General features: G+C 53.2%; 2 protein-coding genes across 19 annotated transcripts in view; one reads left to right on the top strand and one right to left on the bottom strand.

Annotated features, from left to right (window-relative positions):
• The window catches only part of LOC122369861 (MFS-type transporter SLC18B1-like), a 43389-nt gene extending 32851 nt beyond the window's left edge, over positions 1-10538 (top strand). For all 3 annotated transcript variants that reach the window (XM_043344951.1, XM_043344953.1, XM_043344952.1), the window contains 6 exons: positions 528-645; positions 1318-1433; positions 4810-5000; positions 6618-6713; positions 7145-7313; positions 9822-10538. In XM_043344951.1, the coding sequence (XP_043200886.1) occupies positions 528-645; positions 1318-1433; positions 4810-5000; positions 6618-6713; positions 7145-7313; positions 9822-10010 (879 nt within the window). In that variant the 3' untranslated portion in view covers positions 10011-10538. The remainder of the gene's footprint in view (positions 1-527; positions 646-1317; positions 1434-4809; positions 5001-6617; positions 6714-7144; positions 7314-9821) is intronic.
• Positions 10539-11017: 479 nt separating this feature from the next.
• The window catches only part of LOC122369859 (ATP-dependent 6-phosphofructokinase-like), a 98852-nt gene continuing 84457 nt past the window's right edge, over positions 11018-25412 (bottom strand). For all 16 annotated transcript variants that reach the window (XM_043344947.1, XM_043344939.1, XM_043344940.1 and 13 more), the window contains 6 exons: positions 19793-19972; positions 18298-18397; positions 16107-16236; positions 15891-15988; positions 13074-13296; positions 11018-11537 (listed from right to left, as the gene is read on the bottom strand). In XM_043344947.1, coding sequence (XP_043200882.1) covers positions 11414-11537; positions 13074-13296; positions 15891-15988; positions 16107-16236; positions 18298-18397; positions 19793-19972 — 855 coding nt within the window. In that variant the 3' untranslated portion in view covers positions 11018-11413. The remainder of the gene's footprint in view (positions 11538-13073; positions 13297-15890; positions 15989-16106; positions 16237-18297; positions 18398-19792; positions 19973-25412) is intronic.

Genomic DNA, 25412 nt, shown 5'->3' with positions numbered 1-25412 from the left:
AGCAGCACCATCCAGTAGGTACGCAGGTGTCTGGCCGCCCAAACACTGGGCGTCTGGCGGTGGCCAGACGTGGCGCGCCAGCCGCCCGTGCCACGTGCGCCGTCCAGCGCCGACCGTGGCCCACCGGACTGCCGGCTGACCGTCCCCCCCCCCGTCCCCCGTCCCTCCCGATAAACACGGGCGGCGCGGACTGCCGGTCATGGGTGCCGTTTTACGGGTACATGGGCCTGGTAGGGCCCGATACTGCAGCGGACCCATAGAGCCGACCGTGCTGCGCACTTTCCTGTGTCTCTGTGCCTGTGTCTGTGTCAGTGTGCCTGTGTCAGTGTCAGTGTCAGTGTGGTGCGGTGCGGTGCGGTGTGGTGCGGTGCGGTGCGGTGCGGTGTGGTGGTGGTGGTGTGTGTGTGTGCGTGTATGTGTGTGTGTTTGTGTGTGTGCCTGTGTGAAACTGATACGCCTGTCTCCTGCACCGGTCCATGGTGCCGGTGCGGCGGCGCGCTGACTCCCCCCCCCCCCCTCCTGGACAGCTGGGTGGGTACACACTGCCGTTCGTCAGTCTGGGCGGCGTACTGTTCTTCACTGCCGTTCTGACGTTCGTGCTGCTGCCCAACCACGACGACCACTCGTGCAAGGACAGCAAAGGCGGTGAGTGGGGCGCGCCACTCGTCATCACACCGGACAGCACTCGCTACACGTCGCAAACTGAAAGGACCCAGTTGTTCACTTTTTTTGCTGTAAGGTTGACCAGAGAATGATGTTCCACTCCTTAGGAGCTATCAGTTGACTGGAACGCTAAGTTGTGCTGTTTATCGCGCAATTGAGCGTGTCTAAGGTGAACCTTGGGTCCCAGCACTCAACTGTGAACTCAGCTCGTGTGATGCGGTACAGCCTACCACTTCAGGCAACTGATTGCCCGTGAAAAGTGGAACATCAATCTGTAGTCAACTGTACATTGTGTATCATTCATTTCGCCTATAACGCCTCAAATTGAGAAGACGACATAAATGTAGCTGAAAACTATGCCAAAGTTACTAGTAGTAGTAGCGACGGTAGTGTGTACAGTTTCAGAGTGTATGCATATTGCATACCAACCCGTTGCGCACGGCCGGCGCCGCTGACCCCGGGGGCGGCGCTGTGCGCCACTGACCCCCCGGGGGCGGCGTTGTGCGCCACTGACCCCGGGGGCGGCGGTGTGCGCTGTGGTATACGCCGATGACCCCGGGGGCGGCGCTGTGCGCTGTGGTGTGCGCCACTGACCCCCCGGGGGCGGTGGTGTGCGCTGTGGTGTGCGCCAGTGACCCCGTCTCTGTCTGCCAGGCGGCATCCGGCGGGCGCTGCGAGTGCCCGGCATTGCGCTGGCCGCCTTCTCTATCATCTCGGCGTCGTGCAGCATCGGCTTCATCCAGGCGCTGCTGGAGCCGCACCTGAGGCCGGTCAGAGTCCGCACAGTCCACGGCAGTCCAGCTCCACTGTCCACACCAACACAGCAGTCCACAGAGTCCACAGCACGGGCCACGGAAACTTAATGTGCGCGATTGTATGCCCCAAAATTTATATGCAAATATTTGTGTTATTTACCAGCATTACAAAATTAGGTTTAAAGGGACCCTCCGACCTTCAAAAAAGTTAATGAATTGGCATGAAAGTGATGTCGCTCGGTTCAGAAACAGCGAAAACCAATATCTACCAAATTTCATCGAAAAATATTCACCGGTTTTCAAGATATTAGACTTTTACTTTTAATTACTTTTTGGGATCTCCGCTGTTCCTATAGCGACTTTATTTGAAAGTGCGGCATTTGTTACGCGCAAAGCAGCATATACCACCGCGTGCTACCAAACGTTTTAGTAAAAGATTTAAAAGTCGTTAGATCTCCGCTGACGTCACAAATTCTAAGGGGGCATACCAATGCATTAGCCCAATGCATTAGCCCCTTAGAATCCGAAAACTGCAAGTTTGAAATTCCATATCTCCGAATTAAAGCATTTTTCGATGTTGTGAGTGCCCAAACCGGTACTTTCAGGCCATGGCCACCAATTTGGCTATCTCAACTCAAAACTAATGTTAAGGTGGGATGGTCACTTTAAGTAACGATGTTGTTAAAAGAAAAGAATACAGGTCCGAGAATTATATTATACCTTGCGATACGTTCCAACATGAGTCTTGAAACGATTTTTACAGAGCCAATTGAACAACTTAGGTACCCCGTAAGGTGAATCATGTTACCCCACCAATGCATGGGGTATGTTGATCAATGTGTAATACCTTTCTTATCTTTTATTTATTTAATGAGCATTTCCTACAAGATATTGCAAACATTTTCGACGAGTAAATGAGCGCAATGGACTAATGTATCATTTGGTACATGAATTAATTATTGGTTCCTTTAACCCGCGACCTGGTGGGGGGGGGGCTATTTTTTGCCCCCCCCCCCCTCCAGACTTTTCGATATATCTTCAGAACCGCTGCGCCGATCGTCACCAAACCTTCAGTACCCTCCCGGACATCAATTTTACACATTCCGACCAAAAAATTTTTCCAAAGGCTATGATAGGTTGGCCGGAAATGACGTCAGAGTGACGTCATGTTCTGCCGTTTTCGACCCAAAAAAGGGTTTCGCGGGAAGAGCTGTCAGGCCTATAGCTTTGCAAATACAGAAAAATGACAGGGACATAAAAGCTGTAGAATCGACAGGGCTACAAAACTGCTATCTCGGATTTTTGAAATTTTTGGATTTTGACCCCTAAAAATCAAAAAATATTTTTTTTTGGAAATAATAATCGAAAAATCCAAGAAGTTTTTTAGATTTCGCAAAAACCGGAATACATGTGATAGTCCTTACCGCCTTCCATCCACATACCAAATTTGAGATTGATACCTCTTTTTTTGGCGAAGTTATAGCGAAAAAACTGTTCAAAATTGATGACGTCAAATTTTCAAACTCAATTTTTAGCAATTCTAGACCCCGTAGCGCAAAACAAAGACCACCATGAGACTCCCCGTGACGAGCTGCATCGAATCAATACCCATTTTATGCAAAACTATCAACTTTAAAAATTGACCTTTTTGGCCTGATTTTGACCTGACCTTGACCTGAACTTCACCAGAAAGTGACCTAAGCCGTACCTGATAGTCTTATAACCAACACCATTGAGTTGGAAATGAAAAAATGGCCATAAAACATGCATCACACAACCTTAGTAAAGTTGGGCTCATGTGACCTGACCTGTGACCCTTGGTGACCTGACCTGTGACCTGACCTGGTATTGTCAGTGACCTCTAATAGCAACATATCTACTAGGCAACTGACGCCCTATCGCTGATTCTCGACAAAATGCGTTTTCCTCGGTGTTATAGCGCATTCCCTAGAAGACCCGTGAACGGTGAAACATTTCATCTTTGACCTGACCTGTGACGTCATAGGTGACCCCGAGGTCAATGAAATTTGGTTTCCTTCGACAAATTTGACAGGCCTTTCGAACGCCGTTTGAATTTTGCGGATCCATCCAGTAGTTTTGGAGATACGAGGGGGGGCAAAAATAGCCCCCCCCCCCACCAGGTCGCGTTATAAGCAGACCCCATCAGGGCGCGGGTTAATATGGCGTCAAAGCAGCAAAGAAGAAAAAGTGGCTCAACTTATAGCTACTAGGTACTTTACCTACAAAGTTCGTCTACCTTACCGTACTCAGAGGGAAGGACGATGACATGTTATTCAGAGACGGGTTTTCTTTGAAAATGAAAACCCGTTTCTTTCTGGAGAGACTCTAAAATTCTGAGTTCTCACACACTGTTTGCTTTCGTCAAGATGGTGAAATTGTCCTCTGTGCAACCAATGCGTCACACATTAATGAGTGATCTCTGATAGGGAAGGGGTCAGGTTTGGCAAGGAACTTCCCAATACCTACGGACAGACTTGCCCAAATGCTGTTGCATTAGACTGTGAAGGTTGCGTATTGCGTAGGGTTGCTATCGACATATGACGCCCCACACGAGGCACAACAAAACTTGTATACTACAGTGGAATTACAACATTTAGGCAGTTTATCTTTGTACCGAAAAAAGTAGGCGACAGAGAAGCCATTGACCTGAATGATGCGAGAACCCGTAAAGGGATATAACTTCGAAAGTAAACGGATAACTTCCCGTCTCATTTTCTTCAGACTGGGGACCGAAGTACCTAAAGTAAAACGAAGTACTTCTGAAGCTTGCGAACATCGTGCACATTTGGGACTGTCAGGTATCTACAGAATCGAGAAATTTGCGAATAAATAAGCGTGAATTAAACGTTCTCCTTCAAAGTACTACCCATATCTAAAACCGCGATTCATTCTCGAAATAAACTATTGATCTCTGCATTCAAGTTCTCTATCCCAAAAATGTGCCAATCTGTGTAGTGTATAAGTTAACCCTCGCCCGTATTGGTGTTTTTCAATTCTACATTCTACAAGTGACATATTCCTGTATACAAGGCACTCTTATCGGAACGGGAAAAGGAACATCATTGTCTAGCCCCTAGGGTGATCATTGGGGTGTAAAAGCTGTGCTAGTCTCAGTTGAAGCTACAAAACTGCTATTCCAGTTCAAAACTCCATGTTATATAGCTATTTTGATTTATATAGCCATGCTATGCCTATATAAGTGGTTTATTTCCTGTAAGTGTTAATGCTGGTCTGACTGTACACTACTTAGATACATCAATCAATCCAGCAGTGGTCCTTTGCAGATGTGATGTTGGTGGGAGCGCTGTGTGCAGCTGCGCTACCGCTCCGGCCGCGCCGGCGGCTCTGACTCTGGTCTGCACCGTTGCAGTTTGAGCTGAAGCCGGTCGTGCTGGGTCTGATGTTTGTCATCAACGGCGGCGTGTACGCGCTGTGCGCGCCGGCCTGGGGCTGGCTGTGCGACAACCACCTCCGACCCAAGGTGGTGACCGCCGTCAGCGCCGTCATGGTCATCATCGGCTTCGGCCTAATGGGACCGCTGCCCTTCCTCGGCGTGGCACCGTGAGTTGCAGATGTGCCAAACATCCTCAGATGTACTGAGATACTCCCTAAAAGTACCTACTTACCGTACTCCCAGACAGTTCCCTAATGTACCAGACTCCCAGACATTCCCTAAATGTACCGAGAGTTCCACACACTCCCTAAATGTAGGGGAGAGTGGGGCAAAGCGGCCACCCGGGGCAAAGTGGCCATCCATCGTTTTAGCCCTCCACAGCTGGCGTCAGTTCCAAGTTATGATTTCCAATTATACTTCTCTTTGCGGTCGTTCGAATGAGCCAAACCGGGGTTTCAGGCCCATCGCCATTGTTCTGTGAAACACGGAAAAGCATTTCTTGCCAGGTTACCAATTATGTCTACAATTTTTAAATGTTATTTTATTCCATAACCGTTTGGAATTTTTATAAGCGTTTTTGTCCATGCATTGCGTGGTTATCGTAAATGCCTTCTACCAATTTTAATACTTTTTACCCCACTAATAGCTGAGCTGGAATATTTTTGTCTCGGACGGTATGCGCGGGGCAAAGCGGCCGGGGCAAAGTGGCCAGCCCCCAATTGGCCATAAGTTGTTTCCATCTGGGTAAAAACATTATTTATATTCAAATGTGTCGTCATGCATTCATCTTGGCCACTTTTCGGTTACATGAGTTACCAAATTATGCAATTAAATGTTTTTCCAAGAAAATTCTTTCTTTGTTTAGCAATAGGTGGGAAGATAACAAAGTTAACATCCATCTTCCCTTAAACCTTGTCACCATCAAATACCCTAGTCGTGCATGAGGCAACTATTCTGTTTCTCATATCGGGACTTAAGAAGTCGCCAGTGGCCGCTTTGCCTCAGGGATGGGGCAAAGTGGCCAATATGCTATAGGTTTAAAGTTTTGTCAATATCTCCCATATGTGAACGCCTTTGGAAATGAAACGCAGTTGGAATAAAAGACAATTTAATAGGGATCACATTGGTATAGAAAGAATCTTTCCAAGTTTAAAAATCAAGCGTCGGCATCGTTAGAAACGTTAGGGTGGCCGCTTTGCCCCACTCTCCCCTACCGAGACTCCCAGACACTTCCTAAATGTACAGGGACTTCCAGACACTCCCTAAATGTACCGAGACTCCCAGGTGTACTGGTTTATCAGGGCTGACGTAGGAGCGTCGCTGTAAGTTGACAGCCCCTCCATACGGCTGGGCGGGCCCGTGGCCCAACAGTCGGCGGCGGGCCCCCGCCACCATGCTGTCGTTGGCGTGCTGCAGATTGACCCGGTGGGCCCGGCTGTGGACCGGTCGCTGCCCAGTGTTGTCCCCCGGCTGTGGACCGGTCGCTGCCCAGTGTTGTCCCCCGGCTGTGGACCGGTCGCTGCCCAGTGTTGTCCCCCGGCTGTGGACCGGTCGCTGCCCGGTGTTGTCCCTCAGCGGCGGACCGGTCGCTGCCCAGTGTTGTCCCCCGGCTGCGGACCGGTCGCTGCTCAAGGTTGTCCCCCGGCTGTGGACCGGTCGCTGCCCAGTGTTGTCCCCCGGCTGTGGACCGGTCGCTGCCCAGTGTTGTCCCCCGGCTGCAGGCCGTGTCGCGGGTCTTCAGCTGCTGCCGCTGACGGGCTGTGTCTGTGTGTGTGCTCCGGCAGCTCGCTGGGCCTCATCAGTTTCGCGCTGGTGGTGCACGGCGTGGGGTTCGGCGGCGAGGTGGTGGCCGCCTTCGTGGACGCTCACCGGGAGGCAGTGTAAGTGGGGTCCGGGCGCGCGCGCACGACACCGGGGGGGGGGGGGGCAGTGTAAGCGGGGCCGGGGCGCGCCGCCGTCACCGGAGACCAGCCACGTCAGACCGCTGGCGTCGGAACACCAGACAATCCGAAAGCCCATGAGGCATTCATTGATTGCTATGCTTACAAGTATGCATTAATCCTCGCCCGTAGACCCCCTTGCCGTTTCGCCACTGATCGAGATAAGGCTTCGCAGCAAATGCGAGCGTGTTGTACGTGACGAGAGGAAGCCGATGATACCTAATTTTAACCCTCGCATGTCCTAGAAGGTCAACCGATGACCGTGACTTACACCGTAACAGGTGCCGGTGACCGTGTCCGGTGACTGCGTCCGGTGATGTCCGTTGACTGCGTCCGGTGTTTGACGGCGGCTCGCCCGACTCTGTACGCAGCTACAACGGTTTCCCGGACAACTTGGACACGTACAGCATGGTGTCGGGCCTGTGGACCAGTATGTTCGCGTTCGGCGCGTTCGTCGGCCCCTCAGTGGCCGGCATCCTGTACGACCACTTCGGCTTCGGCTACGCCACGCTGCTGGTGGTCATCATGCACGTCGTCCTGGTGAGGCGGGGCCCGAGGAGGGGCACTGTCCCGGCGCCCGGCGTCCCCTGTCGGCGCCACTCACCCCTCGCAGTGTCATTAACTCCCCTGTCAGTGTCACCTCCCCTGTCCCGTCAGTGTCACCTCCCCTGTCAGTGACACCTCCCCCGTCCCGTCAGTGTCACTTCCCCTGTCAGTGACACCTCCCCTGTCCCTGTCAGTGACACCTCCCCTGTCCAGTCAGTGTCACCTCCCCTGTCCAGTGCCACCTCCCCTGTCCTGTCAGTGTCACCTCCCCTGTCAGTGCCACCTCCCCTGTCCCTGTCAGTGTCACCTCCCCTGTCCAGTGCCACCTCCCCTGTCCCTGTCAGTGTCACCTCCCCTGTCAGTGACACCTCCCCTGTCCCTGTCAGTGACACCTCCCCTGTCCAGTCAGTGTCACCTCCCCTGTCCAGTGCCACCTCCCCTGTCCTGTCAGTGTCACCTCCCCTGTCCAGTGTCACCTCCCCTGTCCCTGCCAGTGTCACCTCCCCTGTCCCGTCAGTGCCACCTCCCCTGTCCCGTCAGTGACACCTCCCCTGTCAGTGTCACCTCACCTCCCCTGTCAATGTTACCTCCCCTGTCCCTGTCAGTGCCACCTCCCCTGTCCCGTCAGTGTCACCTTCCCTGTCCAGTGTCACCTCCCCTGTCCCTGTCAGTGTCACCTCCCCTGTCCCTGTCAGTGTCACCTCCCCTGTCCCTGTCAGTGTCACCTCCCCTCTTCTGTCAGTGTCACCTCCCCTGTCCCTGTCAGTGTCACCTCCCCTGTCCCTGTCAGTGTCACCTCCCCTGTCCTGTCAGTGTCACCTCCCCTGTCCTGTCAGTGCCACCTTCCCTCCCCTGTCAGTGTCACCTCCCCTGTCCCTGTCAGTGTCACCTCCCCTGTCCCGTCAGTGCCACCTCCCCTGTCCCGTCAGTGACACCTCCCCTGTCAGTGTCACCTCACCTCCCCTGTCAATGTTACCTCCCCTGTCCCTGTCAGTGCCACCTCCCCTGTCCCGTCAGTGTCACCTTCCCTGTCCAGTGTCACCTCCCCTGTCCCTGTCAGTGTCACCTCCCCTGTCCCTGTCAGTGTCACCTCCCCTGTCCCTGTCAGTGCCACCTCCCCTGTCCCGTCAGTGTCACCTTCCCTGTCCAGTGTCACCTCCCCTGTCCCTGTCAGTGTCACCTCCCCTGTCCCTGTCAGTGTCACCTCCCCTGTCCCTGTCAGTGTCACCTCCCCTCTTCTGTCAGTGTCACCTCCCCTGTCCCTGTCAGTGTCACCTCCCCTGTCCCTGTCAGTGTCACCTCCCCTGTCCTGTCAGTGTCACCTCCCCTGTCCCTGTCAGTGCCACCTCCCCTGTCCCGTCAGTGTCACCTTCCCTGTCCTGTCAGTGCCACCTTCCCTCCCCTGTCAGTGTCACCTCCCCTGTCCCTGTCAGTGTCACCTCCCCTGTCCCTGTCAGTGTCACCTCCCCTCTTCTGTCAGTGTCACCTCCCCTGTCCCTGTCAGTGTCACCTCCCCTGTCCCTGTCAGTGTCACCTCCCCTGTCCTGTCAGTGCCACCTTCCCTCCCCTGTCAGTGTCACCTCCCCTGTCCCTGTCAGTGTCACCTCCCCTGTCCTGCCAGTGTCACCTCCCCTGTCCCGTCAGTGACACCTCCCCTGTCAGTGTCACCTCACCTCCCCTGTCAATGTTACCTCCCCTGTCCCTGTCAGTGCCACCTCCCCTGTCCCGTCAGTGTCACCTTCCCTGTCCAGTGTCACCTCCCCTGTCCCTGTCAGTGTCACCTCCCCTGTCCCTGTCAGTGTCACCTCCCCTGTCCCTGTCAGTGTCACCTCCCCTCTTCTGTCAGTGTCACCTCCCCTGTCCCTGTCAGTGTCATCTCCCCTGTCCCTGTCAGTGTCACCTCCCCTGTCCTGTCAGTGCCACCTTCCCTCCCCTGTCAGTGTCACCTCCCCTGTCCCTGTCAGTGTCACCTCCCCTGTCCCTGTCAGTGTCACCTTCCCTGTCCTGTCAGTGCCACCTCCCCTCTTCTGTCAGTGCCACCTCCCCTGTCCTGTCAGTGTCACCTCCCCTCTTCTGGCAGTGTCACCTCCCCTGTCCTGTCAGTGACACCTCACCTGTCCTGTCAGTGCCATCTGCACTGTCCCTTCAGTATCATCTCCCCGTGTCAGTGTCATACCCTCTGTCCTGTCAGTGTCACCGCCCCTGTCAGTGACACCTCCCCTGCCTGTCAGTATCATCTGTCATGTTTTGTCAGTGTCAGTGTCAGTGACACCTCCCCTGTCAGCCTGTCGTGTCAGTGTCACCTCTCAGTCACACCTCCCGTCTGCTGTCAGTCTCGCCTCCCCTCCCGAGTCAGTGTCTTCAGTCAGTCAGTCAGTGACTGCCCTTCTCCTGTCAGTGTGAGAGCCACCCTGTTCTGTTTCGGGGCGTCGGCCGTCCCGCCGCCTCTGTTTGACACGCGCCCCGACAGCCGGCTGACTGGCCGCGCGCCTGTGCCGGCAGCTGGCGGCCGTGCTGCTGTTCCTGGCCACTCGGCGCCGGCCGGCCGGCCACACTCAAACGCCCGCCGACAAGGAGAAGGGCGGCGACGCGCCGGCCGACCAGGAGAAGCTGCCGCTGCTGACGGGCAGCTTCGACAGCAGCTACGGCAGCGAGGACAACGTCAGCACCTCCGAGCTGGTCGTCTGGTGATCCCGGCCCGGCCGGCCGGCGCGGCGGGCCCGCGGCGCTGCGCGGTGACCGAGTCTAGCCCCCAGTGACCGAGCCTAGCGTCCCGGACAGAGCCTAGCCCCCTGGTGACCGAACCCGGTGACCGAGCCGGCGACCACTGCGTCGGGGCACTGGCAGTGTTCGTGCGGTCGGACCGGGCAGCCGCGGCACGAGCGGACCGGCGGCCGGCTGTAACCGCCGCCCGAACGCCCGCGCTCGTCTGCGCGTCTGTCTGCGAGCCCTCCAGGACACGCTGTTGCGGACTGTGGGCGGCATTGTGACCAGGTTTCTGAGGCGATGAAGCTTGCCAGGTGGGAGGGGGACGAGCGGAGGGGCGGGTGAGGCGACCGCCGCACTCCCCGCGGCTGGTAACTCTTCCCAGCCCTCTATCCACTGCGGGTACGCAGTCAACATATCGGGGAGCGGGACCAGCTCAATCGCCGTGCTGCCCTATACCGCACTGGAGTTGTACCGTGATGTGTTTGTGACAATACACAGGGGAGGAGAACACGGTGAGAGAGAGGGAGAGAGGGAGGGAGAGGAGAAGTCGGGGTGGGGCCACAGCAGACGGCCACTCTAGCTGTGGGTGGCTGACAGGACGAGCTCGTCCACACCCTGGCCGGCCCAGCCGGACGCCGCCGGCGTGGGGCTGGCCGGCCCACGGCAGCACCACATACACCACCTTTGTTCCGATGTGCGCACAGGGCATGATGTGCAAAACGTTCGGTATTCCGTGCCACCGTTATCAGCGCAGTCGTATTTCTCCGTCCAACAAGACCACGACAGAGCACAGCTGGTGTACCTACCACCGGCCGAGGCGCCCTAACGCCCCCAGCTCCCCGGCCGAGGCCCCCCCCAGCTCCCCGGCCGAGCCCCCCCCCCCAACTCCTCAGACGAGCCCCCCAGCTCCCCGGCCGAGGCGCCCCCCCCCCCCCCAGCTCCCCAGACGCCGGTCTGCGCCGATGGTCGGCCGCTGCACACCCGCTCGCCTCTGCCAAGACCGTGTATTGGGAACAGTCCAAACGGCGCCAAACCAGGACAGATTGCAACTCAGATTGACCTAGCATATGGGTACGCCATGCAGAGAACACCGCCAGCGGGCCTAGCGCACGGCAGGGCCGACAGCGCAGCTCGGCGACCCACGCACCCACCCGGCGCAATTTGACGAGCCGGCGGACACTTAGGCGCCAACAAGCGTCCGATCACCGGCCCAGAAAACAAAAACAATCAGCCTGGCCGCCTTCCTATAGCGATTCCGAATACCAATAGCGAAATCGGCCGGCAACAATTAGCTAAAGCGCTCACAACGCGGTTGATTTAAGATCGACTGTGGACTAGGAGACGGCGAAATGTTGCTAATGCCCGCCGGCGCCGCAGCCGGCCGGTTAGTGGGCCTTTCCGTCCAGCTCGACCTCGACGTTCTCCTCCTCGTAAGTGGCCGTGTGTTTGGCCAGGATGCGCATCAGCGGGCGCAGCTTCATCCACCACTGCTGCTTCTGGATGCGGTGTCTGTCGGCGCGGCGGGCGGCGCGTCAGACCGGCACTCCGGGGTACAGCGGACCCGCACCGAGGGCCCGACAGAACACAACACCGCCACCGCACGGGGAAAAACTAATGGCAATGTATGTACACACTGGCGAGGGAGGGAACACCATTCTTCACCTTCTCTTACTGAGCAACTTGTGGAAAATTAACTTACACAATTTTTACGTTCTATTTAGAATCATCACACCTATGCCAAAGTACAATGACCAAGGAACGGCTGATGGCCAGCTGTTACCAGGAAGGTCACTCTACATAAAGCCCCATAAATCTTTCTTCAATAACATTTGAAAGAAAATCTATCTCGTCCAGTCTGTCCAGTCAAAATCTATCCCAGTCTGTATGGTATCATTCCCCCTGTACTCACTCCCAGTCTGTATGGTATCATTTCCCCTGTACTCACTCCCAGTCTGTATGGTATCATTTCCCCTGTACTCACTCCCAGTCTGTATGGTATCTCCCTGTACTCACTCCCAGTCTGTATGGTATCATTTCCCCTGTACCTTCTCACTCCCAGTCTGTATGGTATCTCCCATGTACTCACTCCCAGTCTGTATGGTATCTCCCTGTACTCACTCCCAGTCTGTATGGTATCATTTCCCCTGTACTCACTCCCAGTCTGTATGGTATAATTTCCCCTGTACTCACTCCCAGTCTGTATGGTATCTCCCTGTACTCACTCCCAGTCTGTATGGTATCTCCCTGTACTCACTCCCATTCTGTATGGTATCATCTCCCATGTACTCACTCCCAGTCTGTATGGTATCATCTCCCCTGTACCTACTCACTCCCAGTCTGTATGGTATCTCCCTGTACTCACTCCCAATCTGTATGGTATCTCCCTGTACTCACTCCCAGTCTGCATGGTATCTCCCTGTACTCACTCCCAGTCTGTATGGTATCATTTCCCCTGTACTCACTCCCAGTCTGTATGGTATCATTTCCCCGGTACTCACTCCCAGTCTGTATGGTATCATCTCCCCTGTACTCATTCCCAGTCTGTATGGTATCATCTCCCCTGTACTCATTCCCAGTCTGTATGGTATCTCCCTGTACTCACTCCCAGTCTGTATGGTATCATTTCCCCTGTACTCACTCCCAGTCTGTATGATATCTCCCTGTACTCACTCCCAGTCTCTATGGTATCATTTCCCCTGTACTCACTCCCAGTCTGTATGGTATCTCCCTGTACTCACTCCCAGTCTGTATGGTATCATTTCCCCTGTACTCACTCCCAGTCTGTATGGTATCTCCCTGTACTCACTCCCAGTCTGTATGGTATCTCCCCAGTACTCACTCCCAGTCTGTATAATATCATTTCCCCTGTACTCACTCCCAGTCTGTATGGTATCTCCCCTGTACTCACTCCCAGTCTGTATGGTATCTCTCCAGTACTCACTCCCAGTCTGTATGGCATCATCTCCCCTGTACTCACTCCCAGTCTGTATGGTACCATTTCCCCCGTACTCACTCCCAGTCTGTATGGTATCTCCCTGTACTCACTCCCAGTCGGTCTCGGGCTTGAGCGAGTGGACCGGCGTAAACTCGTAGCGCCGGGAGCGCAGGCCCAGCATGCACACCGTCTCCGGCTGGTTGGTGAACACGGAGCCGTCCTCGCGCGTGTTCTCCGTCATCTGGCGCACCAGCCAGTCGGTGCACTTGGCCGCCATCTTGGTGGCCATGTTGCGGTCGAACGGGCTGGGTGAGCCGCCCTGCTGCATGTGGCCTGGCCGCGGGGCAGCGCCGGTCAGCGGGTCAGCGGCCACCCACACACCCCTGGCTGACTGTGAGGGCGGCCACTGCGCCGGTCAGCGGGTCAGCGGCCACCCACACACCCCTGGCTGACTGTGAGGGCGGCCACTGCGCGGTCAGCGGCCACCCACACACCCCTGGCTGGCTGTGAGGGCGGCCACTGCGCCGGTCAGCGGCGGGTCAGCGGCCACCCACACACCCCTGGCTGGCTGTGAGGGCGGCCACTGCGCCGGTCAGCGGGTCAGCGGCCACCCACACACCCCTGGCTGACTTTGAGGGCGTACACTGCGCGGGGCACTCCGCACAAACGCACCGGGTCGCTCAGTCACCGTGAACATAACATCCGAAATACACTGTAAAACAGACACACATTGAAAATGCCCAAAAAAGCACGGCACGAACATAAAGAAAATACGTTTAATGTTGAGCTATTGTACTGTGCCTTAGCAGGGTATCCCGAAAGCTTGTTGACAGGCACCAACCACGTTTTTGCGTCGATATTCCTGCAGTAGCTTGAAAGTCAACGTCGAACTTTCATATGGGCACTAGCAACAACCAGTCTGGCAGAGTAACGTTGTTTTCAAATGCATCCGGCCGCGTGTGAGCCACCTTGGTCCGTGTCCATAAGTCAGACGCGACAATGGAGGTCGCAAGTTCGGGTCAGTTCAGCTCCACTCTCCGCTTCCAGAGTGTGGAAAGGAGGTCCTAACTGAACAAAGCTGGGGGAGGAATTGGTGCAAAATGATGAACAGCCAAATAATTGCATATGACATTCTTATAGACGAAAAAATGAGGCACAACAAAACCGTTTTGGACGACTTGCGTACACCAGCAGGATAGTGTGTCGGAACACAACTAAAAATACAGTAAAAACTTTACATTCGAAGTAAAACACCCGACAAACGACATTATGACCAGGCTTGAGCAGCTTACAAAGCAGAATTTCTTCTGAAGGTAACTGAAGCCTGAAGGTAACGCTCAGTAACCCGGCGAGTGTTTCACTGTAGGTAGTGATAAACACTCAAGAGCTGACAAAATTGCGCAAGTACAGTCTCAGAAACAGACGGCCGATACATTCTGCTACGAGGCGATACGAACAGATTTACCCCAGGCGCCTGCCGTTTGTCTAGAAATGGCGTCGTTTTGGAAAGGAAAATGGTGCTCGGGATGTCAGCGCCTGTTTTCGTGAAGGCGTTGGCGCTAAGCATACTAATGAATGGTGCCAAGGCAAGCTGTCTGCTTCATAGAAGAAACAGATGTCGGCAGGGAGCTCATGCAACATAAATGAGACGCAGAACCTAAGGCAAGTTTTCCAGCAAGAGCTCGTCAGCAAGGAAGCCTTCGTCAGTCTTCCGCAGCTGATGGAGAGACTAAAATCGCCGGGGCACAAATTTTGGGGGCTACAACGTTTGGTCTCCGATCATTACGCACGTTTGGTCTCCGACATGCTGAATTGGTTGTCAAACATGTAGTGATGTGCAGCATATACTCGTACATGCCTACTATATACCTATTTATATATGCATACACATATGGACATATATTTTTGCGGACCCTTATATGCTTTATTGACCTGAGAAATGTGTCAACGAATTTTCAGGACACGGACACCCTGTACGAGGTCCGAGCCGGGGTTCGACCCATGACGTTCGTTCCGTGGAGCGGCTCAGTATAAGGATGCAGAGGCGCCTCCCTTCCCCAAGGGCGGCGCCGGCAAGACAAGAGGCAGGAGCAGCTGGCGGTCTGAGAAACGTGCACACAGTTGTGCGAGAGATTAACGTTCAGCTACGTGGGAACTTGACCTCAAATTCTCAGCCCATGAAACAAAACAATACAATCTGAAGGTGGGAGCTCGGCATACCGAGGAGCCTTGAATCGTTTAGGGGCATATGAAGTCTGTCCCGACCTAAGGTGCCCAGAGGCAGGGCTGCAGAGTCGGAGTCGGAATCGGTCGGAGTCGACAGCGCTGTCCGGAGTCGGAGTCGCCAAAATCTGACAGGCTCTGACTCCGGAATCACTGCATGGTCCAAAGGCATGCCCCACACCTGCTTGCTTTACATCACGTCCGTTGACCTTTCCACATCATATTTTGTCGAAGCTAAGGCCATACTCTTGTTTTGGACGAGCGTTTTCAGCAACAAAAGCAGAAGATCGCGGCTGCGACAGAAGCTGCTTTTAGTTCTGCATGCTAATTAAAAGGCATATTTGCAACGCAGGCCTTGCAGTGCGCAAAGGATGGTCCCAGGCAAGAAAAAAGATCTCCTATGTAAGCTTTACTATCATGTTGTGCGCTTTAGAGCACCGTCCGGAGCGGAGTGGGAGTAGGAGTGGGAGTGGGAGTGGGAGTGGGAGTAGGAGTGGGAGTGGGAGTGGGAGTGGGAGTGGGAGTGGGAGTGGGAATCGCCCAAAATCCGCCGACTCCGCAGCCCTGCCCAGAGGACACTGGCAGAAAAATAAGTCCAAGACCTGATAGGCAGCTTGGCGTGGTTCTTTCCGCCATCCCCCACACCTCCAGCAAACCAGCGCACTGGCCCCGCCCCCCCCCCCGCCGGCCGGCCGGCCACTCACCGAGGACGTTCATGCGGCAGGAGAAGGTGTTCTTGCCCTCCTCGGTGAACACCTGGTGCAGAAACTCGGTGGTGTAGTTGGGGTTGGCGTACTCGTTCCTGGCGGCGGCAGGACGCACCGTTAGGCGGGACGGTCGGCGAGGCCGCCCGCTCCCCACACACCACAGCTGAGTGGACGGCACACGGCACTGGGCACTGGGCACGGCGTCACACGGACCTGAGCACGAGGCCGCGCTTGATGCCACCCTCGTCCATCTTCTGGATCAGGTGGTAGATGTCCTCGCGGATGTCGGCGATGCTGAACGGCTCCTCGAAGATGTAGGCGTTGTCGGCGCCACCGGCCAGCGCTGCCAGTCAAATGTCAGAGGTCAGAGGCCAAAGCCCAGAGCACAGATGGCACGAAGGTCAGCTGTCGGAGTTCACAGAGATCACAGGTCACAGAGACCAGAGGTCACCCCGTTTCACAGGCACGCTGCTGCCGGCTACTAGTGCTATGAAACTTAGCGGTGTTTCCATGGGAACCGAAAGCGCAATAGCACTAGCGGCGTCTAGCAGCGTATCATGAAAAGGGGCCCTGAGATCCCAGGCGTCAGAGGCAGAGAACACAGAGGTCGGAAATGGTGTGCGGCCAAACGTCAGAGGTACTGAGGTCATATAGGGTCAGAGTTGAGCGCCGCGGACTGCCACAGAGCCGAGCGCCAACGACGCTATGGCACAGTGCAGCACAAGGCATATGCTTCGTGCCGAAAGCCAATAGCCGATTAAACTACATCTTCTCCCTTTAATTTGAATAAGTGAAAACAACTCAATTTGTAAAAGACGGCTTTGAACTTAAAAGAGACGATCATTTTGAGAAACAAAACAATTAGGCTTATTTTACTCTCAACGTCAGGACGTTTTTTTCTAATTATTGTGATTGCGGGGAACTCGTTGGAGATGGATAGCTGACATTTCGAATATACCTAAACCAGTATAACGCCTTTTGGGGCGACTAACGGAGCGAGCGGGAGGGTGAGCATTGCACGTGCGAAATTTCGAGGGGTATGTATGTACCTCCAACTGACTGGTGCACGGCACCCTACTAACCGGTCTCTAGCGATGTGCCAAATTTGAGCACAATCGGCCCAGCCGTTCTCGAGATCTAGAAGCGGCACCCTGCACGTGTGTACCTGCAAAATGGGTCCCAACTGACTTGTGTACGGCACCCTACTAGCTGCTCCCTAGCCGTGTACCAAATTTGAGCGCAATCAGTCCAGCCGTTCTCGAGATCTGGAATCGACTCCTGCACGTGCGCACGTGCAGCAGCATCCCAACTCTGGCACATGTATATGCATTGCCTAGTGGGTGCCTACCTACATGCCAACTTTCAGTGCAATCGGCCCAGTAGTTACCGAGATATTGCAACTATTACAAAACTGACACCTCTTCGTTTTGCACGTGGCACTAAGGGGTCACCCACATGCATCAGGGATAGTCCAATACTTAGTTAAAGGAATGAAGCTACCCTACATAAAGTATCACGTGTAAATCGGTCAAGTGGTTGCTGAGATATAAGCCTCGCAAAAGCGTCCGCACGGCCGGCCGCTCATACTCAGAAATTTCCGTTAATCTAAGGAAAGACTCCGCTCGCTTCGCTCGCTCCGTAAAAAATAGAGTAAATGATACCTTTTTCTGTGCTTTAAGTGGGATCGATTGCCCTAGGTACCCGTTTTTCAGGTCAGGTTAGGCAAGTGACGTCCTATGACGTTATACGTGAAACGTCTCGTGTCAGTGAATACGTTCATTTTTTTACAAGAGGGTCTAGTTTAATTAAGAGCAAAGCGGCGAAAGGAGTAGTCCTTCCATTCGAAAAAGACGAAAAAGAGACGCATGACGAAAGTCAATGCGTCGGGCGAGGGTAAGGCTATCGGATCCCTCTGCTCTACATATTCGTATGCGTTCTTTATGTTCTGTGTGTTCGCGTCTGTTCTGTATGTTCTGTGTATGCTTTGTATTTTCCTGTGTCCGAATTGCCTGCTCTGTGTCGATGTTCTGTTCTGTGTTTGTTCTATCTGGTCTGTGTTTTTCTTCGGCGTTTTTTGTTTGTGTGCTCTGCTGTGTTCTGAACTCCACACCCAGAACACCAGAAGGACAAAAGTGTAAAAGTTAGAGCTAAACTTTGTGCTCTCCGCTCCAAGCATGTTTCGTCTTAGGTTTTGAGTTTCGTTTCGCGTTCTGTGCCCTGCCATGGCCCTGCTCTGCCTTCTGCTCCGTTCTCAAATCACCCACCGCCCGGCCCCTCACACCCACTGCCCGGCCTCCGCACCCACCGCCCGGCCCGCACACCCATCGCCCGGCCCCCCACCCATCGCCCGGCCCGGACACCCACTGCGCGGCCCGCACAACCACCCGCCCCGCCCCTCACCCACCCGCCATGGTGGCCAGGTAGCCGCAGTAGCCGCCCATTGTCTCGATGATGAAGACGCGCTGTTTGGTGCCCTGTGCCGACTGCCGGATTCGGTCACAGATCTGCCGGGGCCGCCAGATTGCGTCAGGACAGACTCACGCACCGACACACACACTCCATCAAACAGCAGACCGCTGGCAGCGGCCGGCAGCTGCAGCAGCATCTGACCGCTGGCAGCGACCGGCAGCTGCAGCAGCATCTGACCGGAGCTAGCTCCACACAGCCCTGCTACCCACATCAGCGGTCTGTCAGCATCGGCACGTCGGGACGCCGGCCGACTCCACCACCGTTCTCCATGGACTGGCGCCATAGCTCTGTAAACACGCGCCCCAGTCACACACGACCCGCAGCCCAGTGGCACTTGCCGATCCCGCTGCCTCAGAGGGCCGGGGCCGCTGCCTCAGAGCGCCGGTGCCGCTGCCTCAGAGGGTCGGTCCCGCTGACTCCGAGGGCCGGTGCCCCTGGGCCGGTCCCGCTAGCCCAGAGGGCCGGTGCCGCTGCCTCAGAGGGCCGGTGCCCCTGCCTCAGAGGGCCGGTGCCGCTGGCCCAGAGCGCCGGTGCCCCTGCCTCAGAGGGCCGGTGCCGTCACTGCCGCTGCCTTAGAGGGCCGGTGCCGCTGCCTCAGAAGGCCGGTGCCGCCGCTCCGATCGGGAAGGGTGGAGCGCAGGGGGAGGGGAGGGGGAGGGGGAGGGAAGGGGAGGGGAGGGGTGCTGTCAAACGAGAGCCACACCAGTTCCAACGGAAACCTCACGTACTAACAGCGGTAATCGGAGAAGATACCGCCGCTCAAATATTTAAACGATGACTATTGGTCTGGCCGGTGACACTGGCCAGCGCCGGCGCTGCCGATAGGGGCCCGATGGCCATTGTCCGCCTGCTGGAGGGCTCCGATCAGCCTGCAGTGTACTTTGTCAAGGTCAGAGAGTCTGTGTAACTGTAGAGGCCAGAACACGGCGGCAGCGCGGCGGGAGCCAGCCCGCCTGACCCGAGTACTTTCCACAGCGCCGTCAACACAGTCGTGGAGCTGTACGGAGGCGATACCGACGAGACGACTTTCAGAATTGAAAGGTCGTTTGAAGGCCCAGAGAATATGTTGAATTAAGCCTAATTTTGTTGGACTCAATAACACTGATGACGCCAAAGGCCACACCAAAGTATAAAGAAAACTTCAACATTTAGGCATGTTACAATTTTCAGTCGAAATACGCATACCTATCAATCATGCAGTGATATACGAGCGCTATATGAGTGTGTTATGAAGGAGCAATGAGCAAGCAAGGAGCCTAATTACAGAATAAGGGATATGAGCTGTGGAGGTGTGCGCTGCAGACTATGTCATATTCACTGCGTGAGATGCCTCTATGGTTGGGCGTCGCCGTGGAGGTGCCGATGATGGTTGAGAGGACCGCGCTGCCGCTGGGTGCCGCTCCGGTGCACTGCAGCGGGCGGTGACTGACCTCGGTGATCTCGTTGACGGCCGTGTCGCAGCCCAGCGAGAATCCGGTGCCGGGCACGTTGTTGCTGATGGTGGCCGGGATGCAGGCCATGGGCACACACAGCTCCGGGTGCTGCTGGCGGGCGTCACAGAGCTGCAGCAGCGTCAGGTACGCCTCGAACCCGCCAATCACCAGCAGCGCCTGACAACACACACACACACACCTACTTGTAAGCGCTCACTCGTCAGGACCATGACACCCCACCGACTTGACAGGACCGGGTGATTTACGGAGGGTAGTTGCTTTTTAAGATCGAAACATTTATTTACAGCACATATACAAGAATCAAAAACATTTTGAATCAATATTTCTCTCGTACAATGATATCGATATTCTGCGTGTAAGCACCGACCCGTCAGGACCGACCGCCCGCTGGGTGGTTGACAGTCCGTCAGGCAGGTGCGGTGACCCTAATTAGGATCGGAATGTGAAGGGACAGACGGTGGCTCGGTCGGAAGGCAAATGAGGTAAGGTTTAACCCTATTCCTGGCGGGCTCCGCCGGGACAAGAAACTGGCGGGGGGCCGATTCGGCCCCCCCCCCCTGAGATCTCGAAAACGAAGCAAGATAGCGACAAGCGGTAAACGGCATCGGATACGCACGGCCAAGATCTACAATTTTTACAAAGGTCATTTTCAGGTCAGGTCAAAGATGACGTCACAGGGGTCGAAAAAGTCAAAATGGCGGCGCTAGATATGGAGAGAGTTTTTCTCGAATAACTTTCGAATTAGTCAAGATAGGAACAAACTAAGGGCATCATCGTGATCCTCTCGTCCTTCCGCATCGAATGATATATATGTTGACCTCGAAAGGTCAAGGTCAAAGGCTGACCTCAGGTCACGTGACCTCGAGGTCATCATGTATATCATTCGATGCGTCTTGACGAGCTGAACACAATGAGACCATCCACGCGTCTGTATCTTGTTCCTGTACGGAGTTATTGGCCAAAAACCTTTGGTGACCTTTGATGACGTCACATGACCTCACAGCTGCCCAACAGCAAAACAGACCTCAAGGTAGTGAAGGTTGATCGTATATGAAGTCATGTATGGTATATGGGGCCATTCCGACCCGTTTTAGTGGTAAAAACAGGGAGTTGATTTTTCCCCCATTGACTTATAATGGGGAGGTCGCGAAATTGACCTGACCTTAGGTCACCGATATCAAAATTCCGAGATATACAAATTGCACATACTGGTACCCTAACTAAACCCTGAAGAGAAGAAATTGATCGGTCAAAAACTCTAGCTCTGGCGTGATTGCAAACTTTTCTGAGGTAGGGTCACCAAACCGCCTCTGGTGACCTGACCTGAGGTCAGATCAACTCAAAATTTTCAGACATGTTGCGTAGAAGCCTTTTAGGAAAAGTCAGAAAATTTGAGCTTCCTAGCTCAACGCGTTTGGGAGAAATAACCAAAAAACCTCAGGGGGGGCTCCTGAGGCCCCCCCCCCCGCCAGGAATAGGGTTAAAGAGGGAGGAAAACGGGCTGGCCCCATGCACGTGTAAGTTCTCCCGGCGTACCGCTCGCAGGGACAAGGAGGGAGGAGGGGAGGGGGGTCAGCGGCCCGTAAAGTTGTGAATATATATGCAGAGCGGGTAAGCCCATCAAATTACGCGTAACATCCCTACGCCATACAACATAATTCGGCCACATAACTTGATTTATACTATCCTGATATATAATAATTGAATGAGGACATTTACTCCACAAGAAATCGTTCGGGTCGGAGCTTTCGAATTGTATTACAAAAGCTTCGTCAGCGTATCGTAATCGGGTTCGGGGGTATCGGTCGCATCATTTAGGGCGATTCGTCTTTGGCAGACAAGGACATGTCACAGAATACAGATAGTAAAATAGATAAATAGCACGTGACATTCTATGATAAAACATTTAACCCTCGCCCTGGCAGGGCATTTTTCATAACACGGCCTGGCAGGGGGGGGGGGGTCGATGCGACCCCCCCCCCTCGCGATTGGCCCCTATGGCACCTAGAAACACCAAATTTGGTAGGTAGGTGGGCACCCCGGAGTTCTCGCCCCTGTGCAAATTTGGTTGCTCTAGGTCAATATTTAGGGGGGGTTTTGGGGGGTATAAATGTAAAAATTTCGCTAAAAACAGGTCAAAAGTTTTTCGCTTATAACTTTTGATCTAATTAAGATAGAGCAAAAAGAAAAGCACCAGTGAACTCAGCACGTCAAGGCGCGTCGAATGATATACTTTTTAGCTTTCTTACGTGTACTTAAAGTTTTTCTTAATTTTTAAGTAAACTTTAATTAATCAATTAAGTTCAAGTTAACCAAATTGCATCATATTGCATATCATTCGATTCGGCTGATCACCAGGAACACAATGACACTATTTTTTAAGCTCTAGCGTCATTATGTGCCAAGTTATTGGCAAAAACGTCATTTGACCTCAGTTGACCTCATTTGACCTGACCCATGGATAAGTACACCAAACAAAGAAGCACCAAGTGACCTGCTGTTAAGTACTGTGGTTTCAAAGCACAAAAGTGATAGAACGAAGCGGATATCTCCAGTATTTTCCTAATTTAGTATTTTCCCATAGGCTTAACATTACGACGTAATGACCTCTAACTGACCTCAGGTCAGTGACCTCAAAAAACCCGAACTATATGTTATACAACTCGGTGAACTTAGCACACCCTGAAAGTTTGAAGGAAATCAGTTCAAAACTGTGAGCAGGACAGGTGCGAAAAGAAAATTGAAATTTGACCATGACCTTGTACCGGTTTTTCTGACCTGGTGACCTGACCCAAGGTCACCCGGACCTGAAATTTTCAAGTCACATGTAAAAAGGTTGCCCCATAGGCTGTGCCAAATTTGGCGGCGCTGCGCGCCGCCGTTTTTACGCTATCTTTGAAAAACCTTAGGGGGGGGGGGGGTCGCATCGACCCCCCCTGCCAGGGCGAGGGTTAACATTAGTGGTGTCAATCGGTTACCGAAAAAATCGGTTACCGAAAAGATATGCTGACCGATTCGGTAATCGGTCGGTCAGGCCCCCCAAAAATCGGACACTTTCGGTCACCCTGTCAGTGAAACCATTTTCAAAAAGAGAAAGTATTCCATTTTTGCCTAGTTAAAATGAAAGTTATTGGGATGTTAATGATAAAGTTGCAAAATTTCCCCCAAATACTACAAGGGATGCCATGTTTTGGCAACTTCAGTAGCCATCCCACTCAGCAGGCAGCAGCCACCAATTGTCCAACCACAACCACAAGCAGGCTGATTTTGACTCAGTTGGCCCCACAAATACACACCATTGTGAAACTCAATTCCAGTCTTTAACTGTAAGTAACTTCTACCACAAAATGTATTTTGCAGTGGCTAAGAATTGACTGAACTTGGACTGAAATGCCATTTCCCATTAGTTTCCATCAGAATTTACCAAATAATTCAATTTTGGGGTAGAGTAATAGCAAATAGAATTTCGGTCAAATTTCGGTCAAATTTTGGCTTGGGATGTTATCGGTCGGTATTCGGTCGGAAATTTTTCCCAAATTTCGGTTTCGGTCGGTATCGGTCAGACATTTTTTGGAAAATGACACCACTAGTTAACATATATGAAAAAGAAGGAAATATCTCATAAGCGATATACATTCTAATTATACCCAAATCTGTTAAATAACAAAGGTTATATAAAGTGATTACGGAGCGAGCGAAGCGAGCGGAGTCAATAACGGAAATTTCTGAGTATGAGCGGCCGGCCGGCCGGCCGTGGTCACGATTCTGCGACGCTTATATCTCAACAACCACTTGACCGATTTACATGCGGTAATTTTTGTAGGGTAGCTTCATTCCTTCTACCAAGTATTGGACGATTCTCGATGCATGTGGGTGACCCCTTATGCACGTGCCACGTGCAAAACGAAGAGGTGTCACTTTTGTAATAGCTGCAATATCTCGGTAACTACTGGGCCGATTGCGCTGCAAGTTGGCATGTAGGTAGGCACCCACTAGGCAATGCATATCCATGTGCCAGAGTTGGGGTGCTGCTGCACGTGCGCACGTGCAGGGGTCGTTTCCAGATCTCGAGAACGGCTGGACCGATTGCGCTGAAATTTGATACACGGTTAGGGACCAGTTAGTAGGGTGCCGTGCACAAGTCAGTTGGGACCCATTTTGCACGTGCGCACGTGCAGGGTGCCGCTTCCAGATCTCGAGAACGGCTGGGCCGATTGTGCTCAAATTTGGCACATCGCTAGAGACCGGTTAGTAGGGTGCCGTGCACAAGTCAGCTGGAGGTACCCCCTCGAAATTTCGCACGTGCAAGGCCCACCCTCTCGCTCGCTCCGTTAGTCGCCCCAAAAGGCGTTATACTGGTAAATAGTAATAAAGACCTACCTATATATAGCAAGTGATATAAACATGTATGCAACATCAATAGGTAATAGGCTAACAAAGGTACCAGGTATATAAAATACACTATAAACGACCAAGGTAAAGAGTAAAAATGATAGCAATGATCAAAAACACTCCATCAATAGGCTAGAACATTCACAACAAATAACATTAATAAAAGGAGGATATAAAGTTCACGAGAAAAGTAGCCATATGCAACAACCAATGGGGGGGGGGGGGAGGCGTGAAATATATAAAAAAGACAAGTCAAAATCGTACAAGCTTTTAGCGGCAGGCAGTAGGCACTGCGGATAATGGGTAGCCAGCGATCCTGTAGCATAGCACCTGAATTCCTGTTCAAATTGGCATCATTTGAATACAATTCGAATCATTGAATACAATTCGAAAGCTCCGACCCGAACGATTTCTTGTGGAGTAAAGTCCTCATTCAATTTTAGCAAACTCCACATCATGCCCTTTAGTGTATCCTGATATATTTTACCTCGGTTTATATAGCTATGCCGTCATATGTTGGCCCGAAATCTGCGGTTCTCATGATGTATGAAAAGTTCCTGCCCGCTTATGAGTGCATTGGTGGGATTGCATATGATATAAATGATGCCAATAATAGTGTTAATACGATGTCACATCCCACAAAGGTCTCATTGGACCGAAGGGGTCCATTCCATCACAGCAAATACGAACCCAACCTACTCGTACAATATGTAGGCTTTCCACTCATAAAGCATGAGCCACTTTACAGCGACTTCTGGCCATGCTGTGTTGTACACACACAGCAGAGCTGAACAATCGATTTTGAATATGTAAGGGCATATTTGTGTTATATTGTTCACTGGCGGATCCAGGGGGGGGGGGGGCGGGGGGCAGGGGCTAAGGCCCCCCATTCGTAACTCACCAGGGCGGCAATATAAATTAGCCCCCCCCCCAAATTCACCGGAATTGGTCATTAACCTTCACCCCAGTGCCACGATGGGACCACCGCCGGAATTGGCGCGACATTGTTGGATTTGCCGACCTTTCCCAAATTTAGTTAAAATGTATCACATAGTTCAGAAATGTCCATGGACCACGAATCTGCAAATATTTTTCGTCCATGGTGTACAGCGTCCACGCCACATCAGCCCAAACACAAAGTTCCTTGACAAGCATCGTAGACCCCTTTTCGCACGGAGAAAAGTAGCAGCTAATTTAGGCAAAA

This window comes from Amphibalanus amphitrite, unplaced genomic scaffold (assembly GCF_019059575.1).
Source record: "Amphibalanus amphitrite isolate SeventyFive unplaced genomic scaffold, NRLGWU_Aamphi_draft 001080F_arrow, whole genome shotgun sequence".
In the NCBI taxonomy this organism is placed as follows: domain Eukaryota; kingdom Metazoa; phylum Arthropoda; class Thecostraca; order Balanomorpha; family Balanidae; genus Amphibalanus; species Amphibalanus amphitrite.
The sequence above is the reverse complement of the archived record's forward strand: the minus strand, read 5'-3'. Positions and strand labels throughout refer to the sequence as shown.